Below are 24,547 nucleotides of genomic sequence, written 5' to 3'. Positions count from 1 at the left end.
CTTAGGGATTTTCAAATGGTAGGCAAGGAAAATACTACATTATGCATTTGTCCATTACAAAACAAACTCCTTCTTATGTCACTGTGAACACCCAAGTAATTTTACCTTCTCTTCCCGGGAAAGATGACTGACCAAGATGTCAAATACTTGGAAGACTTGCAAGAGGAGTTTGACTTCAGATATAAAACAATACAAAGCTTAGGTAAGAGTTTTTATAATAACTTTTAGATTCTCTAGGAAATGGCTGATTCCGCAGCTAGACCCCAGTATCAGGGGGGGGTTTGTGCGTTACCCAGATAATATATGTAAACATAAAAACGGATTTGTAGTTTATATAGTTATAGTCACGGAACATAATGACTCTTTTAGGGTGAAGAGGGTAAAGAGGATCTTGTTGAGCAAGTATAGTTATTTTCTGTAGATAAGCTGCATAATGGCATGAAAAGTAGTAATTTTCTTAATTTAAAGAACCTATTTTTCAATTTCCTCATCTTTGACATGGGCCTTCCTTGGCAGGATGTGGAAGAGCCTCTTACTTGCTAGAGTAGAGTTGTGCAAAACTGATTTTTTAGCCTCTAACTTGGCTTTCTATTCTTTTTTGACCACAGTGGTGATAACCAGCTGGTAAGCACTCTGAATGCATGTTTGACCAGCCTGTGATGGTTGAGATCTGCACATGGCAACAGTCCTTGCATGATCTCCTTCAGAAAAGAAACTGAGGTCCACTTGTGTCTGCTCAGATATTTTCACATTATCTCCCTTTGAACATGCAAAGATATTGGGCTTGAAACGTCCGAGTTCTTAAACACATCAATGCTATATGTTTAAGGCTGGATATGGCCAGGCAATCGGAAGAGATCAAGTTGCCATGGTTTAATGAGTTGTTAGTCATCGAGCCAATCATAATTATTGACCACGCAGATGATTGAAGCCTGCTCCATTTGCAAAATAAAACTTGCTTACATAAATTACTTTCAGGGCTTAAAATTTCACTGTGTCAACACATGCACTATACCAGCACAGCCAATTTGCAGTACAAATTGCTGTGGCTGAGCTGACAATCAGTTACTTGTCTGCCTCTCTTGAAACATCTACCCTAACATAATGGGAAGATGTCAGTCCAGAGCTTAGCAGAGACACAGTTGGCACCAATTTCTTTTTTGAAGGTAGCATGAAAGATGCAAGTAGAGCAAAAGGTGGGGAGAGCTGCATATGAAAGAGCACGGGGCAAGCTTGGGGAAGCTTGAAACTAGTGCATGATCCAGAGAAGGAAAAATGTTACGGAGAGGGGGAAATACCCAGCGATCAGTACTCCTGGCTGCTGAAATCCCCACAGCGATGAACATTTTATCTCCGTTTCAAGTGCCTAACCTCCATTCTCTCAGCCAGATGTGTAATTCATATCAAGTCCAAAGAGCTTTAGTCTAACTGCAGACACCACAAGCATATTTCAGCAGTGTACAGATCATTCACTGATCCAAGCCAGATGTACCTAGTACACATAAGTATGCACATGAATAAGAAATGTATGGATTTCTAGGCATCATCTGTATGTTTTCTACCTTTTCCAGCTCCACACACACATCTAAAGAGTGGAGTCATAAAACCTTATCTTAAACTTGTACTAAAGTTAGTCCATTCAAATGAAATACACTTTTACATAATCTACTGATGTCTGCAGTTTGTTTTTTCACTGGTTCATACTGCAGTCTGGTCGTGGTTTTTTCCCCTCCTCCCCTTATATAAACATGCACACGCACCCACACACGCATTTATACTGATTTTTTTCATCCTCTGCAGAACAGAGCGACAAAAACAGTGCCCTCATTAAACAGGAAATGTTGGCATTGCAGGCGATGCTCAATACCTTAGACTACAAGAGAAAGGTTAGTGACACGTTTTGTCATTTGTGGTTTGTTTGCTTTCTCCCCTTATTCCCACACTGCATACTCAAACGTGTATGCGTGCCTTTTTCAATTGTCCTCTCAGAAGAACAGACAAATAACATAGGACTTAAAAATCCACAAAAGGTTTGAGTGGGTATGGGTGATTTTGACTAGCGGTTAAGAAGTTGGCAATTAAGCAATGGCTTAAGGATATGGTTCTGAGGCAAGGACATCACTTCACAGGACCTCTTATGTACTGTGCTAAGTGGATAACTTAGCTGGCAGTCTGTAGCTTTTAACTTAAATAAAAAGTATTCAAAGTAAATGTAATCTAATAATTGCAAAGAAAATAAACAAACAAAACCCAACAACCCACCAATGGTGCCTTGCTCTTCTCAGCAACTGAGACGTGCAAATATGACAAATATTCCGCTGACCACTTCTTTGCTGGCACAGAAGACAGTACATTTAGGCAATTTGTTTGAGTCCATGTACTTTTTACGGTTAAAAGCAAGCAACCAAAAAACCAATGCACTGGATATGGTGCAAAACAAAAGGAGAACTTTTTGACCTTGACAGTGCTTGCAAGTGTCAACTTGTTGGAGGTGTTATGCCCACAAAGAATGCAACAATCCTCCCTCCCACTCCCCCACCCCCCAAAAAAAGAAATTTTACTGAGGAAGAGTTCATAGAGATTCAGGATTAATTTCAATTACAATGGGTGATGAATCCAGTCGCCTCAGAGTTAAAGAAACTGAAGTGGTAGGGACTAAATACGTTACTTCCAAAATAATTGAAAAAAAGTAATCAGCGTTTTATGATAATTGCTGAATTTTGCGGCTGTTCCCTGTGGTCAGTTTGTGACACCTTTCCTATTTTACAGGAAGTACTCAGTAAAATAGGGCGTGTGATTCATGAAATCGATACACTTATGAGCAACATGCTGACTGAAGAGCTGCTAGACTGGAAGAGACGGCAGCAGATTGCCTGCATTGGGGGTCCTCTCCATGGTGGGCTTGATCAGCTCCAGAACTGGTAAACTTGCCTTGAGCTTGTGTTTCCACTGAAAACCACAGGAAGTCTGCTGCACGTGAAATGATCATTCCTTTAGATCAGTTGCCTTGCTACCTTGCAACAGCAGCAAATTCATTAGCAGCTAAGCAAGTAAATAACAAAAAATACAATTTGTTTTGGTGGACAACATTTGCTATTCAGAATTAATAACATTACAGTGAACTGCTGAGCCTGAGCCGTGGCAGTCACTCATTTGTTGGTTTGACAGTTGTTCCAGATACATGATACATACCCTCTTGGGAATTTTGCTTGAGTAAAAACTGTGCTGACTGAGTTTGTCACTGAGGACAGTGGGAGTTTTGTCTAGGCAGGAGCTGGGTAGACACTTTATGCTTTGACTCATTAGGTACATCACTCCTCCAGACTTCAAACTACACAGGAATTGAATGGTAGTAGTCTCTGTGGTGGCAACTCTAAAGGTGATTGTGAATAAAAAGACAACAGCATTATAATAAAAAAGATAATGTCAATGTCCTGGTCATTTCTCTCCCATCAAACTTCTCTTCTGGAAAAGGTAGTAAAAAGAAGAAAAAAGGAAGGAAAACAACCAAGAACCTTTTTAGGTTTGAAGAAAATTTGCCTTTTTCGTGTTGGTTTTTGTTCCCACTGAAGTTTTTGGTTTTTTTTTCCCAATGAAGATGTTAAAAATAGCTTTAAAAACGTGATTTTATACACGCATACCCTATTAAACTGTTAGCAAATGTGTTTGGATTTGATTTTCCTTATTGTTTTTACACTTCCTCAGTAGTCTTGGTAACTTGTTAATTTTATATAACTATTATCTTTTAAAGAGTACATTTTGCAAAACTAATGAGCTGTAGGAAAGAATTAAAACTGGCACAAGTGTCCTGCATGTAAAACATCAGGACCATGTATGTATTTCTTGCAAATTATTACAGACAGCATTGCATTGCTGTTGATGAGGCCTGTTGCGTAAGTATTTATTTTTAAAAATAAAGTAGGTAATTTGCCTGATGTATTTATATACTCCTGTAAACGAAAGATGAATGGACATGAGTTTGGATAAAGCAAGAAAGCACCGATCGGTACTGATTCTGATTTCCCTAAGCAAGAACTTCAGTAGCCGTTATGTTCTAAGAAATAGTTTACGTGAAAGATGGCAAACTAATCTTTTGTCTTGCTGTAGTTTTACACTGTTGGCAGAGAGTCTCTTTCAAGTTAGAAGGCAACTAGAAAAACTGGATGAACTGTTGACCAGACTGACTTACGATGGGGACCCTATCCCACTGCAAAGACCTCAGCTGCTGGAAAAAGTCAACTTTCTGCTCTACAATCTTTTCCGGAAGTGCGTAAGCCATTGTCAGCTTAGATAAGTTTACCTGAACTGACACAAATTTATTGGCAACAATGAGACCATATTGTTAAGAAGAAAAAAAAATGAAAAAAAGGATCTTAAAGACTGAGTTTCCAATATAAAAAGTACGTAGAGCTGTCATCAAAACTCCTAGAAAATGAAGGTGCCAGGCAGCTTCTCCTGTGTAGCAGTTAAGGGTTTGTGATCGAGTTCTGACTCTTAAGTGAACACACAAAATCCACTTATTTCAGTAGGAATAATGTACATACTGCTGAGAAAAGTTGTGGTTTGGTTTTGGTTTTTAAGTAAAGTGGCAGGTGCTAATTTGTTTCTTGTCTTTTCTCTTCCCACCAAGACATTCTTCCACCACCATTCATGCTTCTATTAATAGATAAAATATTATCATCATTCCTCTTTGTTTTTATACTGGTTATACTAGAGATATACCACAGGTGACTATCTGAAAGCAAAACATGGTCAATTGTTTTTTTATAAAAAATGAAAAAAGATAAAATAATTGTTTAATTTCATTGGAGCCAGGCTCAGTGTATTTTCATACTCTGTTTTATGGTTCTGATAAAAGTCTCAGTCTTCCAGACTTTTATCAGCATCGTATTGTAGGACTACGGAATTTGTTTTGTTTTGATTTTTAATGTATTCCAAATATCTGTTTCTTATGAGAACAATTCAACTGTAAGTTAGACCACTGGATCATTTTGAGAACCGAGAGTTGGAATACATACCTCCCACTTAAGCATCTGTAGAGAAATAAGTCTCTAAGAGATACCAGCACTTTTTTTCCCCTAATACGGCTGTTTGTGTATGCATATTCCTAACAATGTATTTGTTTCACTTCTTTTCACACAGTTCATTCGTGGTTGAAAGGCAGCCCTGCATGCCAACACATCCCCAGAGGCCAATGGTTCTTAAAACATTAATACAGTTCACTGTTAAATTAAGGTAAGGAAAGGAAATATGATATAAACTCCTTCACTGCGTACTGCATTTTATCTTAGGAGAATCTATAAAGCAAAGCAGATCAAGTTATGTTAGAGATCCTTTTGACTCCAGGTTGATTCTCTGGAATGGGCATATAAAGGCCACAGAATCTGTCACTCTTAGGAAGTGGCAATAAAAGAGTAAATCAGTGTGAGGAAGAAAGGCAGATTGTGGCCAAAATTCAGCACCTTCAGAGTTCTGTATGCACTGAATTCTTGTTTTAATGGCTTTGCAAACTGAGTAAATAATGATCCACATCATACAAGCCAACATCAGAATACTCAGAGCCACTTTTGCATGTAGGAAACAGAAACTGCACTTGGGGGGGGCAGCTCTGGTGAATCAGTGACAAGTTATTTCTCTCCCACTAGCTCCTTGCCTGACTTTGTGAAAAGAGCAAAGATTGGAGAGGAACTCTCATCTCATTTCCACCTCACAGCAAAAAGAATGCATGGAGGGTTAGGGGCTGTGGAAAGGGTACCTCAAGGAAAGTACACATACATCTACGGTGCAGTCACAGATTATACAAATCTATCTCTTAATTATTACTTCTTTGTTGTCTCTCTAGCCATTCCCTCACACGTATACTAACTTTTCCACATAGTTACAGGGAAGGTAGAACACCTGTCACTGGAACAGCCCAGCTCCTCTTTCTGAGTATACAACCTTGTAAATTGTGATATAATCCTAGATGCCTAATCTGTTTTCAGATTATAATAATTTCAGATACTTTAGTGTGGAGCTACTGGTCTTCAATATTTTCTGGTGAGAAATTTATTCTGTTAATACTAACTTTTACATTTTCTGTTTTGAAGGTTGCTAATTAAATTGCCAGAGCTGAACTACCAGATCAGAGTGAAAGCAACTATTGACAAGTAAGAAACTTTAAAGTGAAGATATTCTCTCTCTCCCTACAGAGACAACAGGTTTTTCAATTGTTACCCTATCTTATTTAGAGGTTGCTCTAAAAAGGAAAAGAAAAAAAAATAAACCCCAAACCAAAACAGTTAAAACATCAGGGAAATTATTTTCTTTTTTTAATGTGGAAGATTTCTTTGTCTCTTTTTTAAAAAAAGCTGCTATGTCCAATTGATGTTTTCAAATTGGAAGCAAGAAGTCCATTTAAGATTTGTTTCAAGACTTAGATAAAATTAATCAGTCTGAAATGGTAGCATCACACGAAAACTTTAAATCAAACTGTATTGCATTTATGGGATAGTCAGCTTTGAAATACCACTTATCTCTGCTTGCATTAATAGGCCCAGTACCTTCAATGCAGCTGCTCGGGGTAGTACATGAAGCTTGTGCTTGAAAAGCTAGTGCTGTAATTAGTAACTATGGCAGCTTACAGAGTTTTACCCCTGCCTGAAATTAAGACTGCTACATAAACTCCTCCTTTCTAAGGTGTTAGCTTCTCCTTTGTGTTCCCATTAATTCTTACAGCAGTCCCAAATGAACAGGATCCCCAGCTTCTTTTGTTGATTATAATTTCCTGAGCAAAAAGCATCTCAGACCCTGTCTATACTAGGTTTGTGAAGACAGTGTTAATGCTGCCTGGAGTATTTATTTCTATTTGAGTTAATGCATCTTCTCTCAGCAAGGTGTATTATTTTGAGCAATACCCAGTACTGTAGAGCAAGGTTGGTTACAGATCGGTCAGGGCACCCTAGCAGGATAAAACATGGGGCAGAAGACTTGCTGTCAAGGTATGATTTCAAAATCAGCAAAGGTGATCCGAGTCCTCACCGCCCACAATCCCCAGCCACAGGTACCAGCTACCCTCCCTTCTTCTGGCTGTTGTGCTTCTGCAGGCCCCTAAAAAACACCTTGACCACGCAGACATAGATGTTGACCCAAAAGGAAGGAAAACAGCCAGTGAGGAAGGAGCAGGCGAGAAGCCAGGACTGTTTCTCTCAAAAGCTGTGTACCGTCCAATTTGCTGCTGTGCACATGTTCTCCCAGTACACTATGAGCTATCTACACAGGCTTGTATTGTCCCAGAACACTGGCACGCAGGAAATTAGAGAGCACTGCAGCTTTGAATACCCACATATCATTCCAATGGTGGGGAAAAAAGCTAGATAAAATATACTACTTGTATCTGGCCAGGTGCAAAAGTCTAACTGGACAGTATAAATTTCAGTTCTTTAGTTTAAAAATTGCAGTTGTATTGGTAATACGAATTAACTTTGACAAGGCAAAATCTACCAACTCAGGGTATGTTTCTCAGTACAAGTTATGTCTTACACATTTACTGATGCACAATCTGTTTCCTCCCCCCTGCCTCTCTTCTACTTTAGGAATGTTTCAACTGTAAGGTAAGAAAATAAAATATCATATTTCTTAAATTATCCAATACCATATTATTTGAGTACGTAAGTGTAACGTCTTCCATAGTAATCGTAGATTCGTTCTGTGTGGAACACATGTGAAAGCAATGAACATGGATGAATCCGCAAATGGAAGCCTGTCGGTAGAATTTCGACATTTGGTAAGTTTGACTGCTTTTTTTCCAGTCACGTACCTCTGGTAAAAAAATAAAAGATTCTTTAAAAACTATGCAGGGAGAACTGTATTACTGTCAAGTCTACACTCATTTTGCTTTTCCTTATACAGACAGTTTACTCCTAGAACCTCTTTATCCCATTCTATACTTTATCCATTCCATAAGACTATGTATTTTCACAGAAATGACAAAGCAAATCCTAATTAATACCAGAAAAAGGAAAAGACAAATCATGCTGAATTACATAGCTTCTCAGAAACTGAGTTTTGTTAATAAAAACCCAAACAAACAAACAAAACAAAAACCCCAAAACCAAACTACACCAGCATTGTCTAGGGGAAATATATAATTGAATGCTTTAGATCTAGTTGAAATTAATGCCTGCAATAACTGTCTTCTGAGAGACTATAGTACTGCTTCTGTAACTTCTCTAATATCCCAGTGAGTCACGCTTTCTGACTAGACTTCCTCACCTATGGTATTTTTTTTTTGGCTTAACCACAGATGCAGTACATCAGTGTAGTTTTGCAAAAGGAGATGGAGGGTCTTTAGTGCTTTTTTGTATTATACGCTTCACAAGCACCCTAATTAACACTTTGTTACATTAACTTAATTTCTTAAAAAATTCTTTAAAAATATCAAAATACTATTCACTGAATAGACTTTTCAAGGCATAGTGTCAGAGCCTTCATTACAGCATATTTGTATATTGTAAATAAAACCTCATTATGTTAAGAACATCATGGTTACAAATTATATTCTTTATATGTACTTCTGTCTGTAGCTTCTTTGGCATATAAATATTGTTTTCCTTTATACAGCAACCCAAAGAGATGAAATCAAGTGCTGGAAGCAAAGGAAATGAGGTTTGTGCATTTATTTTACATGTTATTTTTGATTACTCTCACAAGTATTTCAGATTGGATTTTATTTAAATCAAAGAGCAATGACATGTTAGATTTTGAAATATATATTATCCTTAGAATAAGTATAGGACCCAATTATCATACGATGGTGTAAGTATAATGAGAACTTTTTAGAACTAGTCACAGAAATTTTAATTACATGCCTTAAATTTATATAGTTAAAAAGTTACAACGGAAGGTAGGAAGTAATAATCTGAACATAAGCGTTCCTCTTTAAGGCAGCCTTTTTGGTCATTTACATTTTGAAAAAAAAAAAAAGCTTTTTGAGTTTTTTGTTGAGACAGCTTTTCCTATAGGAACGGTTCTTTAATTACATATTCCGTTGGCCAAGTTTACAGCTGAAGTAAGGGTATAATTATATTTGCATCAAAGAAGTTTGCTCGCCTCAACCAGGACCAAAAGCGTGCTTAGCTTACCAATACTCATCCGAATCCGGTCGTAGGTTCCCCTCTTGTGGTGACACCGTACTATCACACGTTAGCCCTAACAAACCAGCAGGTGCTTCGCAGTACCCAGATTTCAGAGACACGCACATACCCCCCGGCACAGAAGGCGAAAAGGCATTGCAAGTGCTTGCTTCCCACCAGAGGAGCTTAAAATCCGTACACTCTTGCTTTGCGGAGAGCAGAAGGCAGAAGTATTAACCCCGGCGCTAATCCACACGCAGAACGCCGTGCCCCAGCGCTCCCCTGTGTGGTGGAGCGCTCCTTCCAGTCCTGAGTTACCCTCCAGCACCCCCCGCATCCAGACCACCGCCCCGTCCTTCTTCCCCTGCCCGGCTCCTCGCCCCTTCCCCTTCCTCACTGCCTGCACAGCTCTGCCCTACATCCTTCTTCTCCGCTCTGGCTTCCTACGAACCGTGATTCCCCCGAGCGCCCGGAGTTTTACAGACACAATCCGAATCACAGGCAAGAACGTTACGGCCTTCATTGGTTCACCTTCTGCATCGCCGGCGGGAGGGGAAAGGAGAACTGTCCCTGCAGGGGAGAAGGCAGCATGTCCTTGTCCAGCAACTGGAGGCGGTAGGCAGGGAGGAGAAAGGCACCAGTACACGCAAACTCTAGGGTGGCCATGGACCGGCGCCGTAAATTTAGCACTGCTATTTAACAGCAAAAATCTACAGACAGATCTCTGACTGAAGCAAGAGTCAGAAGCTTGCAGCCAGTGATACAGCCTCTGCCAAAGCTACCAGAACAATTAGTGTCTCCCAAGGTAACTGACATCGCAAGATGCTTCTATGAATGCCACCTACTTACCTAGGAAGTGAAATAGCCTGTACTGGCTTAAGGGGTCTCCACACGAGTGCAACGTTTTAGCACAGTAGAAGCGCTGAGGGTAAAGTTGTATTGGCAAGTTTAAAAAAAAAAAAAAAAAAAATTAAAATAATAAAATCACTCATATCACAGCCCAAATAGATGTAGTTACACAAACACAAGTTACACGTAGTCTTTAAGTACAAAGTAAAGGTGTGATCAGCATGGAGAATTTTAATCAAAAACCTAAAGCAGAAGATACTTGTGCACGCTTCACACGGTGTCTCTGAACAGAGTAAGCTGCAACCTGATTAGCAAGACTGAAACTCAAGACTTGCCTCCCCATTACTTTGCCACTTACAAAGTCATTTGCATCAAGACAAGCAAATGCGAAAATGTAGGTGTAAAAATGTTGGTGCTCTACTTTTGGTAGCATTTTACTCCCACTTTCACACATTGTGCCTTTATACCTACATAAAACGTAGGGCTGTGGAGAATTAGGACAGCTGAGCTGTGACATGGTTAACTGCTAACTGACTTCCTCCTTGGTCAAATCACAGTCTGTGAAGTCATTATTAGCATGAACTAGGTTGTTGGTTTTTTTATTAACAGCAACCATAATAATTCAAAAACTTCGTTTGTTACAGGATGTTTAGTAAGCTGAGAGTATAGTTGTTAAGTATGGCTTGCTCCGCCCGCCCCCCCCAAAAAGCGGAAGCACTCTGTATTTGAGATTTGTCCTTTGATGTAGATATGACTTTTTGCCTAGATGATTTTTCCATGAGAAAAATTTAAGTTTTTGCAAAATCATAACGGGGGGCAGGAAGGGGAGTTTCACCAACCTTTCTCAACTTTGTGTTAGCAATATGGGTTGAACTGGATTGATTCTATCTGTATTAAAACATTTGAGCTCATTTGATGGATCAGTATTTCATGTAAAAGCCTTCAGCTCTAAGGTGGATTTCCCCTTTGCAAGGCAGACTTATTCAGATGCCTGAGGATCTCCTGTGGTCTCAATCCCTCATTTATACACTATCTTTTGTTGCAGTGGCCTGTACATGTCCTGGAGGAGGTGCTCCATGGGAAAGATAAGGCCACAAGGCACTTTCCCAAGGAATAGTTTTATTTTACATTGACTAAAAGCAGAGCATTTCAGTAAATGGAAGCATTTTGATTTGGGATTTTTGATTTTGTTTCTTTTTTAAAAAGTCTGACAAAACAAATATGTGATGGGGAGGGGAAAAACAACAACAACAAGAAAACAGGAAAAGGAAACCCAGATTTTTATACTTTGACTTCTGCGGATGGAAATGTATTTCGAAAGATCTATTTCCCAAGGGGCAGAGATTTGGATCTTTACAGAGCTATGCTTGTTTGTAATCAAAACAAAACACTCGTACTACAAACTTTAATCAACTATGACAAACAGATTTTCTTTTTTTTTTCCATCCAAGAAAAGCTTGGTTTTTTAATACCAGATTTACTTGGGATTAATGATTTAGGCCTCTACTCCTTCAATTAGTAACATCTAAGTATACTTAAAACAAACCTGTGTTCCCAGATGAGGGCCTACTTTGTCATTAAAGCTGTAGCTTTTTGTTTTGTTTCTAGTTTGTTTCTCCTTGAAGTTTAACATCTGTTTAAATTGGAATTGTCAATCAGTAAAGAAACTTTAAGGAAAAGGAAAGTTGGAGACAATCTTCATCAGACACAAAAAATGATCTGTTAACTTTTTGTGTGCAAATCTGTGTTTAAAAGCACCATTTTAGAAAAAGTTAAAAGTTTAAAAGTATTGCTTTAACAATGTCAAAGGGTTTTTTTTTAGATTAATCAGAAAAAACTACCAGACTTCTAGACTAATTTAATGTCAGAGTTTAATAAACAAATTATTTCCTTCACTTCCTTCTTTTTCTGTTCTACTTATATATTTGATTATGCGTTTTCTTTCCAAGTGGTGTAATCTCAGCAGTCAGATCACTAAAACAGTGTTAAATGCCAACTGTGCATTTACAGTATTATAACCTACTTACTCCCTCAGGGCTCTCACATGGTGACGGAGGAACTGCACTCCATCAGCTTTGAAACACAGGTCTGCCTGTATGGACTGACTATAAACTTGGAAGTGAGTATTCTGGCCAGATTTTCTGGGGCAAGAATAAAAGGCATTTTCCAGCAGCTTACAGAACAACCATGTTGGGCCAGACCACAGGTCTGTCTATCCTAGATTCTATCTTCAGCAGGAACCATAAGCAGATGCAAGCTTTCTAGAACTTCTGGACAGAAGCATATGCTTCGGGAGGGAAAAGGGGGCTAAAAAACCCAAAGCATAACACAGCACTACCACTTTCCTCGGCAGCATTTACATTCTGCATTTGTTCTTTCCACCAGACCAGCTCTTTGCCTGTGGTGATGATTTCCAATGTCAGCCAACTACCCAACGCGTGGGCTTCTATTATTTGGTACAATCTGTCAACCAACGATCCTCAGGTAGGTCTTCAGTATGCAAGTACTGACTTTCTGCATTTTCACATTTCTATTATTTGGTTGCCAAATACATTCATTATAAAAAGACTGTGTTTCCCTCTTAAACTGGCCTTATTTTCTTCACATACACTGTTATCAACATCATACTTTAATGTCGTTCGCTTTATCTTTTGTTCCCTGCCCAGATATAAAACCATATGCACACGTAGCCTTCCTTTTTGTAGGCTAAAGTAGTAGTTCTTAAACAAAGGAAAGGTGATAGCCCTTCTCCACAGCCATTCTAGTTTGAATGCCTTTTTTGGATGCAGTTGACCAAAACTGTAAATGGTACAAAATAATTCCACTAGTACAATTCAAAACTGTCAAAGTAGGTGTATAGGTGGATCTGTAATGTACTTAAGCTGCTTTTCCTCATGCATTTTATAAGAGCGAGTGCTTTCTATGGAGAAGATTGTAACTGTCAAGTAGCACCTTCTAGTGGCTCTAACCATGAGCAAAAGCAGAATCGTTCTTTCTCAGGCTCCAGCTGGCTCAGCACGTGTTTTAGATTCAGTCACTGTTACTGTATTTGCAGACTGTAGAATAGTACTGTCAATAGCTCTCAGGCTTTCAGTCGGGGATTAGTGGCAGTCACACAGATGTTCAGAGGAGAGAAAGGGTAAGATAGTTTACCATGGAGTGCGCCTAAGAATGATGGCAGGCCAGCTTACCAGCAGCCTGGACTTCATTATCACTCTTCGCACAGTCTTCAGTATGTGCATTACATGTACAGTCCAGAAACCAAACGAAAAACTAAGACGAGCCAAACAATTCAACAACGTATCTCTGTATGAGTATGTAACAGTTTAAGATTTCCGTGCACCAAACACATTAAGGTACAGTGAGAATATCTGCATTTATTGGATGGGATTTAAGCATATTTTCACTGTCTTAACATACGATAATACCAGAAGCATAGCCAGGTATTTTATCATCCAAGATGCACACACAGACTCCCGCTGTCTCTAGGACTCTCCCCCTACAACTCTGCTCAGGCACCTGAGCACACCTTGCTGGGTGGCTGCAGGTGGGAAGGCCAGCACATATTTGCCCCAGTATATCCCTCCACCTCATTTTTAACACCTCCAGATCCTGTTTAAGTACCTGCAGCCTTCTTTTACAGCCTGCAGTGTATTTCATGGTTGCTAACTGTCTAAACAAAGCACTAATTTTGTTGCAGAATTTGTCTTTCTTCAACAATCCACCTGCTGCCACTTTAAGTCAGCTCTTAGAAGTACTGAGCTGGCAGTTTTCATCATATGTTGGTCGTGGACTCAATTCTGAGCAACTCAACATGCTGGCAGAGAAGCTTATGGGTACGTGTATAGAAACAGAGATTTTATTTGGTTTGGGGCTCTTATATTTGGTAGTTAAGGTAATGACTTTAAGCGTGACCTCCACTTCCAGAGCTGACTTCAAAAATGCCACAATGACATTTTTTTTTCTTTAAAGAAAAGCACGCGTCAGCTTATTCTTACCACAAAGTGATTCAACTTCTGAACTTCAGGCTGCTAAACTGAAGAAAGAGGGCATCAGAGTCACACTGAACTGTGATGTTATTTTGTTTCCTTAGCACGTAATTATCTCATACATCTGAAATCAAAAGGAAGTCGTTCTGCTTGCTTATGGGGTTTGGTTTGGTCTGGGTTTTGTTTCATTTTACGTACCCATCCTTGTGGGTCTGTTTAGTTCTGGGACCCATCCTCCACTGGTGACAGCATAGCAAAGAGGCCCTGCAACTTCAGCAAGATGAACTATTGAACACTTTCATTTGACTGTCCCCCAGAAGGGAGAGGCCTTAGGGAAACCTGGCAGAAGAAGAGGAAGCTTTATGTGTTTCTGGAGAAGAAACAATTATAAAATATATTGTGAGCTGTAAGAAATTCCAAGCTGAGGGTGTAACAATACCTCTACTGTCGGACAAGAACAGAAGCATTTGTCAAAGACTGGGGGGAATCTGTGCTTTTATTGCTTTCAAAGCTGGGAAGCGAAGACTGGTTTCCCTGTGTAACAGTCACTTTTTCTGATGGTTTCTTGGAGATTTCTTGCTGAGTGGAGGTAGTGGAGTTGAGAGGTGCCATGTAAATCAGCAAGAACGGTAAGAAAGAAAAAATAAATTGTCTTAAAATACAGAAGCTCAAGATAGAGTGAAAGCCAAGAGAAGTAACACTCGGGCTAAAAACTGAAACTGAGCACATAGTGTTTGTTGTAGAAACAAAATCCCAGACTACTTTAGGCAAATATTCCCAAAACTACCATTATCAGCTGCTTCAAAAGGATACAGAGAAACTGATCTACAGCCCCTTAGCATGGCCCTCTCAATCCCTCTCCAAGTCTGCACGTACTGTTCTTCTCCCCCCCACCCCTCCCCACCCCCCACCAACTATACAGATATCAAGCTATAGCTATTTCAAAACTTCAGAAAAATAGACTCACCGGTTGGTTTTTTTTTTGCCCTCAGGACAACAAGTCAGTTACAATGATTATCAACTATCCTGGGCAAAGTTCTGCAAGGTACAGTTCCAAAAGTAAAACTAGATTCTTCTTTCTCTTTCGCCCACATGCGTGCCTAACTCTGTCTCTCTGATGCTACAGATAAGAATCCCACTTGCCATATGTGGGACTTGTAGCCCAGCACAATCACATTCATTGTAAAAATTTAACTAGGAGAATAATATTTCCAGAAGCTTAAAGCTTCGGCTAAGATATCTCCTTAGTTACATTGCTACAGATATCAGAAACTGTCATTATAGCGTGCCCTATATATTTCTGTAAATGATCAATAGATTGTGCTATCAAAACATACATTTTTCATAAAGCATAAAGTCATTTTTTTCATATGCTTAGTTGTGACCTAAATTATTTCAAGTTGGTTGATATATTTAGTAACTTTGATGAGGAACAGACAAGTTACTGAGAAAAAAGGGTAAACCCATTTTGTTCATATTAACTACATTATTTAAACAAATATAGAACCTTGGAAGGAAGTGCAACTTTCTCGTCATCATTTCTCTCAAAATGTAATTTAATAACCAGGAAAAAGCAACAAATGTGATTTTTTTTTTCTTGAAAAATGAGGCACTTCCAATGCATATCTTAAAAATCAATTGGTTTTACGTCAGGCTGAGAGAGAGATGTTACTCAAAACAGCAGTTCAGATTTGTCATTCTCGCTTGAACAAACTAGATTATTCTTAAGAAACTGAGATAGCCATGTCATGTGGATGTTGGGTAACAACACTCTCACAATTCTCTTCTTGTGTGTGTTCTTTTTGTTTGTGTTTTGTTGTTGTTGTTTTTTTAACCACTAGGAACATTTGCCTGGAAAGTCTTTTACATTTTGGGTTTGGCTTGAAGCCATCCTGGACTTAATTAAAAAACACATTCTTCCTCTTTGGATTGACGGGTGAGCAACAAGGAAACTGCTGCATATTGATCTCTCTCTGCTTTGTCTTTTTTCTTTACTAATCTCAGTTTTAGCTATGCAGAAGAGAATTTGCAAAGAGTTTAATACTTCTGTCTCCCTCTTCCCATTTATAACTTTTGGAAAATTTTGCCAAAAGGCAACACCACTGAATCTCTCAGAAATGCAGGTTTAGATCTATTTATCAGTTTTGTCGGTGTACAGTCAAGTACTGTGATAAATTTCATCATGCTTCATAGTACTTTGAGCTTAATGCCATACTCCACATGTAAATCACATGAAGCTTTTGTCATCATTTCAAGACCTCATAAAGCTTTTGTAACTAGCCTTTGAACACCTATATAAAGTTTGGCCAGATACATTGCACAGATTGAAGTCTGTATTTTTTTCCAAAAGTAAACCTATGATCTCCTGTTACACTTCAGGTACGTAATGGGATTTGTAAGCAAAGAGAAGGAACGAATTTTGCTCAAAGACAAGACACCAGGAACATTCTTATTAAGGTTTAGTGAAAGCAATCTGGGTGGAATTACCTTTACGTGGGTGGATCAGTTAGAAAATGGTAAGTATAATTTAAAAAAAATAACATAAACCTCAAACTCTGCAATACACCTGTAATACAGGAGCCACGGTTTCTTTGGTTAGAAAGTAAAACTCATGTACTATGACTTAGTATGGTTTTGGGCAAGATACAAGTACCATATTTACTGAAACATAAGTCAAAACTCTGAAAGTCTACCTCTCAGTTCTTTATATTAACATACAAGTTATTAGGAGGTGTACCTGCTTACTGCAGGCTTTAAATTTGTTTCCACATGTGCAGAAAGTATATCTTGAAAGATACTTACTTTGGTATGAACAGGTAAAACCCACGCCAGTGTAAAGTGCAAAAGAAAGGCAAAAATATGTTCCAGCTGCAGATGCTGATCTACCAGTTATCAGTGGTTATGGTGCCTTTGTATTTTTACAGGAGACGTAACATTTCATTCAGTGGAGCCCTATAACAAAGGTCGCTTATCTGCATTGCCTTTTGCCGACATACTGCGTGATTACAAAGTTATTATGGCAGACAACGTTCCTGAAAACCCTCTGAAGTATCTGTATCCAGACATTCCCAAAGATAAGGCTTTTGGCAAACACTACAGCTGTCAGCCAAATGAAGGTTGGGCTCCATTTCTCTATTTACCCTTTCTGCAAAGCAGCTGCAAAGTCAAGAGGCAATTTGAGGAATGGGGGGAAGAGGAGGAAGAGAACAGATTAAGATGCCTCCCTTAATCGGCAACTTCAAGAGAACTGTTTTAACGCATGTCTATCATTTAGACAGCTTCATTTTGTAAATACGTCCCTGGTCTTAGAGGTTACGTTAGAGGTGATGACAACAATATTTAAAAGAAGCTAAGAAATAGATCTTAGGGTAGAAAGAGTCAAAAAATAAGATATTTTTTTTTTCCTGACTGACGGATAACAAAATTCAGTGACTCAGATGTTCAAAGGAGATGAAACTGAAAAGTCTTCCTGTTTATTGGCTTCATAACTGTGTTATGCTGTAGCATGCTGTCTCTTTAATTTCAAGGAAATTCTGTGTTTTCCAAACGGCTTGGAAGATCTCCTTTATTTCATTTCATTCGGTGGAACCCTGTAACAAAGGTCGCTTATCTGCACTGCCTTTTGCCAACATACTGCGCAATTACAAAATTATTATGGCAGACGTTCCTGAAAACCCCTGGCAACTGCACTAGAAAATATGAAAAGGCTAGACAAGAATGGCTCCAAATACATTCAGGCCCATGTTCTTTCGTGTGCAAGTTACATTTTTAGATCAAACTTGCTCTCTCTCAAAAAAGCCCTCAAAGCCTTGAGTTTTTTTAAATAGATAATACACATTCTTCTGGACTTTAAGTATAAAAGGTTACAATTCCATTTGAATTCAAATTCCTACACTACTAAAAAATATCTGGAGGCTACAAATGTTTTGCCTTTTCCTTTTAATTTAGTGGACTTTGCCTAATGCTCCAGTCCTCTAAAAATTTCTGTATATGCTTAATTTCATGCAAAAGACGTTGCTGAAGCTGTATCTGTAGAAATAGAGCTCCATGCAAGCATTTGCAGAACTGAAATCTAGAGGCTTAAAAGTTCCAAGCTTGTAGAGTTATAGTATATTTGCTACTGAAGCCCCAATGAGCTCTTTTTCATCAGTTGCTGTATTATATTCTGGGATGGCGATTCATATCAAGGGAGCACAGTCCATTATGTGACCAAGACCTGAACTCAAAGACTAATCTCAGGAATTCCCCTCATTTTTGTGGCTGCCTATTTAAGCATAAACAGGGACATGTCTTTTTTAATATATTACGGTCTGCAGCACTTAAAGCAGATAAACAATTTCAAATAAATAATAAAATTACTAGGCAATATTTAATTTCTCTAATATTTATTTTTAGTCTCAAAGCCCTCAGATGGAGGAGGCAAAGGTTATGTTCCTTCTGTATTTATCCCAGTCTCCAAAATGTAAGTATCCTTACAGATGTATTACACTTCAAATGGTATTTTTATTAAGTTTATATACTGTTTCAAAGTTTTCCCTGCCTCCCTTCCCCCATTCAAATAGTTTGGGATAGCAACACATCACGTGTTTTTATTTGGCCAAGGACTGCTAAGGACAAGAAAAGGAAGTAAAGAACTTCACTTCTACAGTGCTTTTCGCATCCATGTGGCAAAACATTTGTAAAAATTGAATGCAGACTTTCCAGTACTCTGATCTACTCTGATCTTTCACTGCCTCCTTTTTCTCTCCAGCAGCTGACATTACAGAGTCAGGTTTATCCTCTCTTCCCTTGGTCCCATCTCCTACATTTTTAAATGTCTACCAGGTTGTTGGCATGTGCTTACAGGGCCACCAGGAAGCCCGAGTACAGGCTTAACTAACTTAATAAGCATTCACCATACTCCACTGCTGCGCATCAAGTTAGAGGGATTTAGGTTGCTTTTAAGATTATTTTTGTGGTTTTTGTTTTGTTTTTTTTTTTTAAGCTTAAATGATTCTACAGATCCACATTCTCCGTCAGATCTTCTTCCAATGTCTCCAAGCGTTTATGCTGTGCTGAGAGAACACCTGAGTCCCACAGTGATTGAAACTGCTGTATGTTGCAAACTTTTCCATTCATAAGTTAATACTAAGCAAACAGGACATGTACAACTCGGATGCTGGTTATAAAAAGGCTGCTTGTACAATTATGAAAAAATTAGAGCTCTTTCATCATTTGCTGTATTACATTCAGAAACGATGGTACAGACGTTTCCTATTCGAAATGGGACAGGATGCTGCAAGCATACTTGGAAGCACTGTGTTATATGAAATTGTCTGACACACTGGCCAATGAACCATGAATGTCATTATTCAAAGATCCCATAGTTCTTGCACAAAGCCTTTATATTGACAAATACATAACAATTACACTAATTCTGTAGATAGCACAAAGGACTCAACTTGCTCAGGGAAGCTGCACAAGGAACATAAAAATTTCCAATTCAGCAAACTTGCACAACTTTGCCGTGCTGCAAGTTTCTACATGGGATGCCAAAGTGAGAAATTAAAAGTCAACTAAATAAAATTAATATTCACTAAGTATACAGAAAGGTTGGGAAAATACTGTACCAATGTCCTATTAAAAATATTTTCCTTTTTTACTTATTGACTAGAAATTGTGTTCCAAATCCTCATGGCTTAGAGTACTTGGAGCACTGATGTATACCCACTGGGGATTTCTCCAGCAGACTTCTATCAGGAAACGCTACAGTGGTTTGGCTTTAACAGCTTTAAAAGAAAACCTCCTTTCTTAATACTAGCTCTTAGTTTTCTGTATGTTCAATGATTTATGATCTTAAAATGGTTATGTATTTAAAAGCCTGTCAACTCCCCTTCAAATGCCTTTCTGTAAACACTCCTCCTCACCCACAAACAGAACAAAACTAAACCAGAATCCTGACTGTCGATGATTGGAAGCACAGTTAAACTTTATATACAAATAGAGGAGTTTTTAATATACACCAAGCTGAAGATCTATTCAAGAGCAAAGTATCTTTTTTTGCTTCTTCACCTTTTTCTCTGATAACGCTCATGACAAACTAGTTCTTCAGCTAAAACTGAAATACTAGCCTGAATGAAAATTCTGCGTTAAAACCTACCACACCCAGTTTGAGACCTGTTCCCACTCATTTGTTGTTTGGTTTGTACATATGAAAACAGCTCTGACCTTCTAAACTGCATTTGTGTTGTATTTCCTAAAGTTTCAGCAGTGAAAAGAATAATTGGCTTCACTTTTGTTTATCATCAGGCTCCAAACATTTTTGGTTTCTTTTAGCATGCACAGTAATTCTCAAACCAGTTCTGTCCAGAGCTTCCAAATGAGCTGTGACCATTACCATCTTTTGGGGTCATAACCGCACAAAAAGAATGTGTTAGGTGATGAATTGGGACAATCAAATACAATCATGTTGCAGTTTTTAAGGGTACTAGATAAGTGGTTCAATGCTGCTAGATGCTAGGTGAATTTCTGGAGGCTCTTACTAGAAACGTTTTCAAGTTCTGATAGAAATTGGGGGGGGGGTGGAATAGTTTTGAAAGATTTCTAAAAAATTTCTTCCTTCCTTCCTTTTTCCATTCTATTTACTTTGCTAAATGGAAATGAGGAAAATAGGGAGGTTTTTTCTCCATCATCCCAAATTCACACAACAATCGACCCTGGTGAAGAGCTGTCTAAGTAGAGTAAGCACACAATCTGCAATTATTAAAGCAATACTTTTTCTCCATGAGATGCCAATAAAAAAAAAAAAGTGTAAGATGCAGAGAACTAGAGTGAAATCTGCAGCAGGACAAAATACCCTACAACTCAGTAACTCAGTCTTAGCAAGATATACTTTCTGCAGTCTTGCTGAATTCCCTTTTATCCCCCCCCCCCCCCGATTCCCCTACCCATCAGGAAAACAAGACTCCAGTAAGAACCCTGCTATACATATCCATAGGCTCCAAGAACCACAAAAGTTCATATAAAAATATGTATCATTTTTATTGCAACTATTTCCCACACAGTGTTTTCTAATGACCATTCCTATATTTTGTAAAGAATTAGAACAGGATCCTGAGATCCTTACCAGTTTGTATTACATTGTCAAAATGACAGAGCAGTTACCTTGAGCCAAAGAAGGTTTCATCTGCAATTGTTTTTGAATGAACAGCAGTAACTCCCATGAGACTAATCTTTTCCTTCTTTTCTTCTAGCTGAGCTCTCCTTACTCAACTGACTGAAGTTCACATACTGGAAAAATTAGTAATCACGTGAACACTGGATGGGTTAAAGATGCAGTAATTTTTTTTTTTTTTGGTCATCTTTGTATATCAGCATTTCCTGGAAACCGTTATGATGTTATTCTTGGGCCTCTTTCTGTTATCAATACCATGTAAACCAGGAATCTTCTCCCTAGTGATTACAAATAGCTTCCTGCAAGTCAGAATTGCTGTCCTCACTGATAAAAGGCCAGATCCTTTCTGGCATGGAAGTCGTTTGACTTCAGTGGGGTCCAGCAGGTATAAATTTTACTTGCGGAATTAACATCCACAGAATTGCTGTAAATATGAGAGTATAAGAACAAAATGTTTTGCTTCTGAAAACAGCATATAAGGATAACTGAAGAAGTTAATGTTTTGGGGGAAGTTAGGATTTATTATGTTAAATAGTTTCTGTTTAATCATCACCTTGTATACCATTGATTTAGCTTCTATTTTAAAGCAAAGATTCTCATCCCCCTGAGCTTGAATGTCCCATAGGTGTCCAGGGTTTGCTTTTTTCCCAAAGATGAACCACCTTCAGCATAGATTTTTATCTGCCACCACAGCAGAAGTTGTGGAAGGCAGGCAGGCAGGCAAGGATGGGAAGAGAAGGGAGTTCCAGAAAGGAAACAGACACAACACTTGTGGTGTGAAAAAGGCTGCCTCCATTTTGCCACTGAAAGAGAGGGTTAGTAAAACTTACCCCTCTCACAAAATAGCTGCAGAAGTAAATCTATTTGTGCATGAAGCATTCAGATACTACAGCAAGTACTATCAGAAAGTCTACAAAGAAAAAATCCTGATTTGACAGAGTTTGGATACTACCTGGTAAATATGGACTGGGAAGCAGAGTTTTTAAAAAGTTACTGAGGAGCTGCAGCATCTGCTGACCACTGGGCAATTCATGCTACATGACAGAATACTACATGCCTGTCAGAGACTCATTTAATAAGCAGAGTAACTAGTTTTTATATATAAGTGGTAAACTACCTTTTTTTTTCCTTTCAGTCACTGTTTAGTGCTGTGTTTGGATTGTTCGGGTTTGTTGTTTTTTTTTCCCTGGTATTATCTCTAAAAACTCAGTTAATAAAATAAAGAGGCAATTCAAGACCACTGTATTTCATATATGCAGGCTCATTCAAGATTTAATTGTTGTCTGCAGAATACATGGTTAAAGCATGCAAAGTTCTTAAAATACATACGAACACTCGAGCATTTGCACCTTACACTCTTCTTGAGTAGGTACAAATTAGATATCTGGGATGAAAACATAACCTCCTTGAATCAGTAAGACCTGGATTTTACTTTCATTTCTCCTTTTTTACTCACTCCACTCACCCATATTATTGACGTTAGTTGAAAGCAAGCGAATGGAAACAGAGTAATGAGATATTTCTCTGATACATGGGAGCAGGTTTTAAATGAACAACCATGTCTCTCTTCATTGATCTGAGTGATTCAAAGCAAGCTGCAGATAGGAAGTCATTTCCTCTCAGAAAGCATCATGTATAAATATTTTGCCAGAAAAATAACAGCAATTGTGTATATAGTTTGGAAACGTCTGTAATTTATATGACCAGTATGAATAAAAGCAGATTTTGGCTTAAAGTTGGATACCTGGACTTCTGTGGAATTTTTTCAAGATACAACAAAAATAGAGTCTTGCCATCATTTTGTTGATCTCAAGTCTGAACTACAAGCAGTAACAGATTTCTAAAGCAGCAAATGTAACTTCACCTCACATCAGCTATTGCATGCCTTTTCATTCTAACCTGTTCTCACAATATTAATACAAACAAAATGGAGGGTACCCTATGCTTTTGACCACCTAAGCTTCATGAGAAGTACTGTAAAAAAGGTCCACGCATGGCATGTGAATCAAACTTCTCTGTCCTTCCTCCCTGCTCTCTGTACAAAGCAACTCTTCAAAACTCTCAAGTCTTGACTTGAACACTATATTTCATGTTACTGAATAGCACTGTGGATCAGGTTTTGGCATGACAGTTTCTGCTTCTGTTTTAAAACAGATTTTGCAGTGGGGTAGATTTAACATTTACGTGAAAGGCATATTACTTCAAATCAGTTCCCGCTTTAGAGGAACGTTGGAGTCATTAGTCATTTTCTAGAAGTTAAACGTATACAGCCCAAGCCTCCTTCCATTAAAAAAGTGAGAATTTTATCCTTATGCCACTGAGTAAGAACAGGGTTCTCTAGAAAAATGACGGGGGGTGGGGTGCGGAAAAGCACGCTGAAAGGGTTGCCTCAGGTACTGCCAGAAGAAACAAAACATCTGCTTTTAAGTACTTTTACTAACCCTGCTTGTGCTTTCACTGTGTTTTGCAGCAGCAAAGTAGAAAATAACGGGGGGGAAAAAAAATCGCATAATTGTTCTGTGTTCTGTGTCTTGCCACATCACTGTAATGATTCGAATTAAACAAATGTAAAAACTGTCAGTTACCTTCTATTATAGCTTTTATCTATAGCCACATTTATCTCTACTTAGTAGCATTTCATACCACAATGTTTACCAAACAGACCTTCTATTTACTTATTTCTTCCATGGACTAAGAATTGTTTCCTCCATCGGAGGAGAGAGGGGGATACAAAGGATACCAAAAAGGATCCAAGTCTCCTGGAGACTTGCACCAAAGCCTGGACTGTCATTCTTCTGGTCTTTGTTGACACTTCATAACATGAGACAAGATCAAACAAGACGATGCGTGTCTAAGTAGCAGTAACGGCATCCTAGAGAGTAAGACTGATGCAAGAAAGATACCGTGAAGGAAACCTTTTTATCAAAAGATAAGAATTCTCAACTGACAAAAAGCTGGGAACTATTAAAACACTCAGCCGCCTGCATAAGCATTCTTAGTTTCCGCAACTTGCGTGGAAATCCATGTTACAGTTCATAAACTAACAATCGCAACTGTGTTTGTACAATCCTTTATTGCACTTGCACGCCTTTCTTCCACCCATGCAACGCAGCCGGTTGAGACTGGCCACCCTTGCAGACTTCTACGCGCCAGCTATTGTTTTCCAGGGCCAGCCCATTACTACACCAACCCAGTATTTCACCAAGAGGTGTTGAAAACCGGAAGATTTTCTTACTGCAAAGGTGAGAAGCAGGTCGCTTCCTACTGCTTACAGTTCAGGACTACTTTTAACCTCCTGCGCTTTCAACCCCAATATATCGCGACGATGAGGAAAACAAGCCGCTGCTGCCTAGGTAGGGAAAGCCGGGCCGGGCCGGGCGGTTGGCACCGCCACGCCAGGGGCCAGGGGCCCGGGCCCGGGGGCCAGCCACCGCCCGGGGCCC

At 38.8% G+C, this 24,547-nt stretch overlaps 1 protein-coding gene across 1 annotated transcript in view; it reads left to right on the top strand.

The window, feature by feature from the left end:
• Positions 1-21,267, top strand: part of STAT4 (signal transducer and activator of transcription 4) — a 39,202-nt gene extending 17,935 nt beyond the window's left edge. Inside the window, exons 5-23 of the mRNA XM_010563951.1 lie at positions 124-202; positions 1,801-1,886; positions 2,770-2,921; positions 4,108-4,266; positions 5,143-5,235; positions 6,090-6,149; positions 7,575-7,592; positions 7,672-7,765; positions 8,602-8,646; positions 11,998-12,081; positions 12,348-12,446; positions 13,663-13,798; positions 14,944-14,996; positions 15,793-15,887; positions 16,331-16,467; positions 16,876-17,067; positions 18,347-18,413; positions 18,936-19,044; positions 21,184-21,267. Of these exons, the coding sequence (XP_010562253.1) occupies positions 124-202; positions 1,801-1,886; positions 2,770-2,921; positions 4,108-4,266; positions 5,143-5,235; positions 6,090-6,149; positions 7,575-7,592; positions 7,672-7,765; positions 8,602-8,646; positions 11,998-12,081; positions 12,348-12,446; positions 13,663-13,798; positions 14,944-14,996; positions 15,793-15,887; positions 16,331-16,467; positions 16,876-17,067; positions 18,347-18,413; positions 18,936-19,044; positions 21,184-21,210 (1,785 nt within the window). The 3' untranslated portion in view covers positions 21,211-21,267. The remainder of the gene's footprint in view (positions 1-123; positions 203-1,800; positions 1,887-2,769; positions 2,922-4,107; positions 4,267-5,142; positions 5,236-6,089; positions 6,150-7,574; positions 7,593-7,671; positions 7,766-8,601; positions 8,647-11,997; positions 12,082-12,347; positions 12,447-13,662; positions 13,799-14,943; positions 14,997-15,792; positions 15,888-16,330; positions 16,468-16,875; positions 17,068-18,346; positions 18,414-18,935; positions 19,045-21,183) is intronic.
• The last annotated feature ends 3,280 nt before the right edge of the window (positions 21,268-24,547 follow it).

The sequence above is a fragment of the Haliaeetus leucocephalus genome, unplaced genomic scaffold (genome assembly GCF_000737465.1).
Source record: "Haliaeetus leucocephalus isolate CR32 unplaced genomic scaffold, Haliaeetus_leucocephalus-4.0 Scaffold1, whole genome shotgun sequence".
Lineage (NCBI taxonomy): Eukaryota > Metazoa > Chordata > Aves > Accipitriformes > Accipitridae > Haliaeetus > Haliaeetus leucocephalus.
This window is presented reverse-complemented; position numbering and strand designations above follow the sequence as displayed.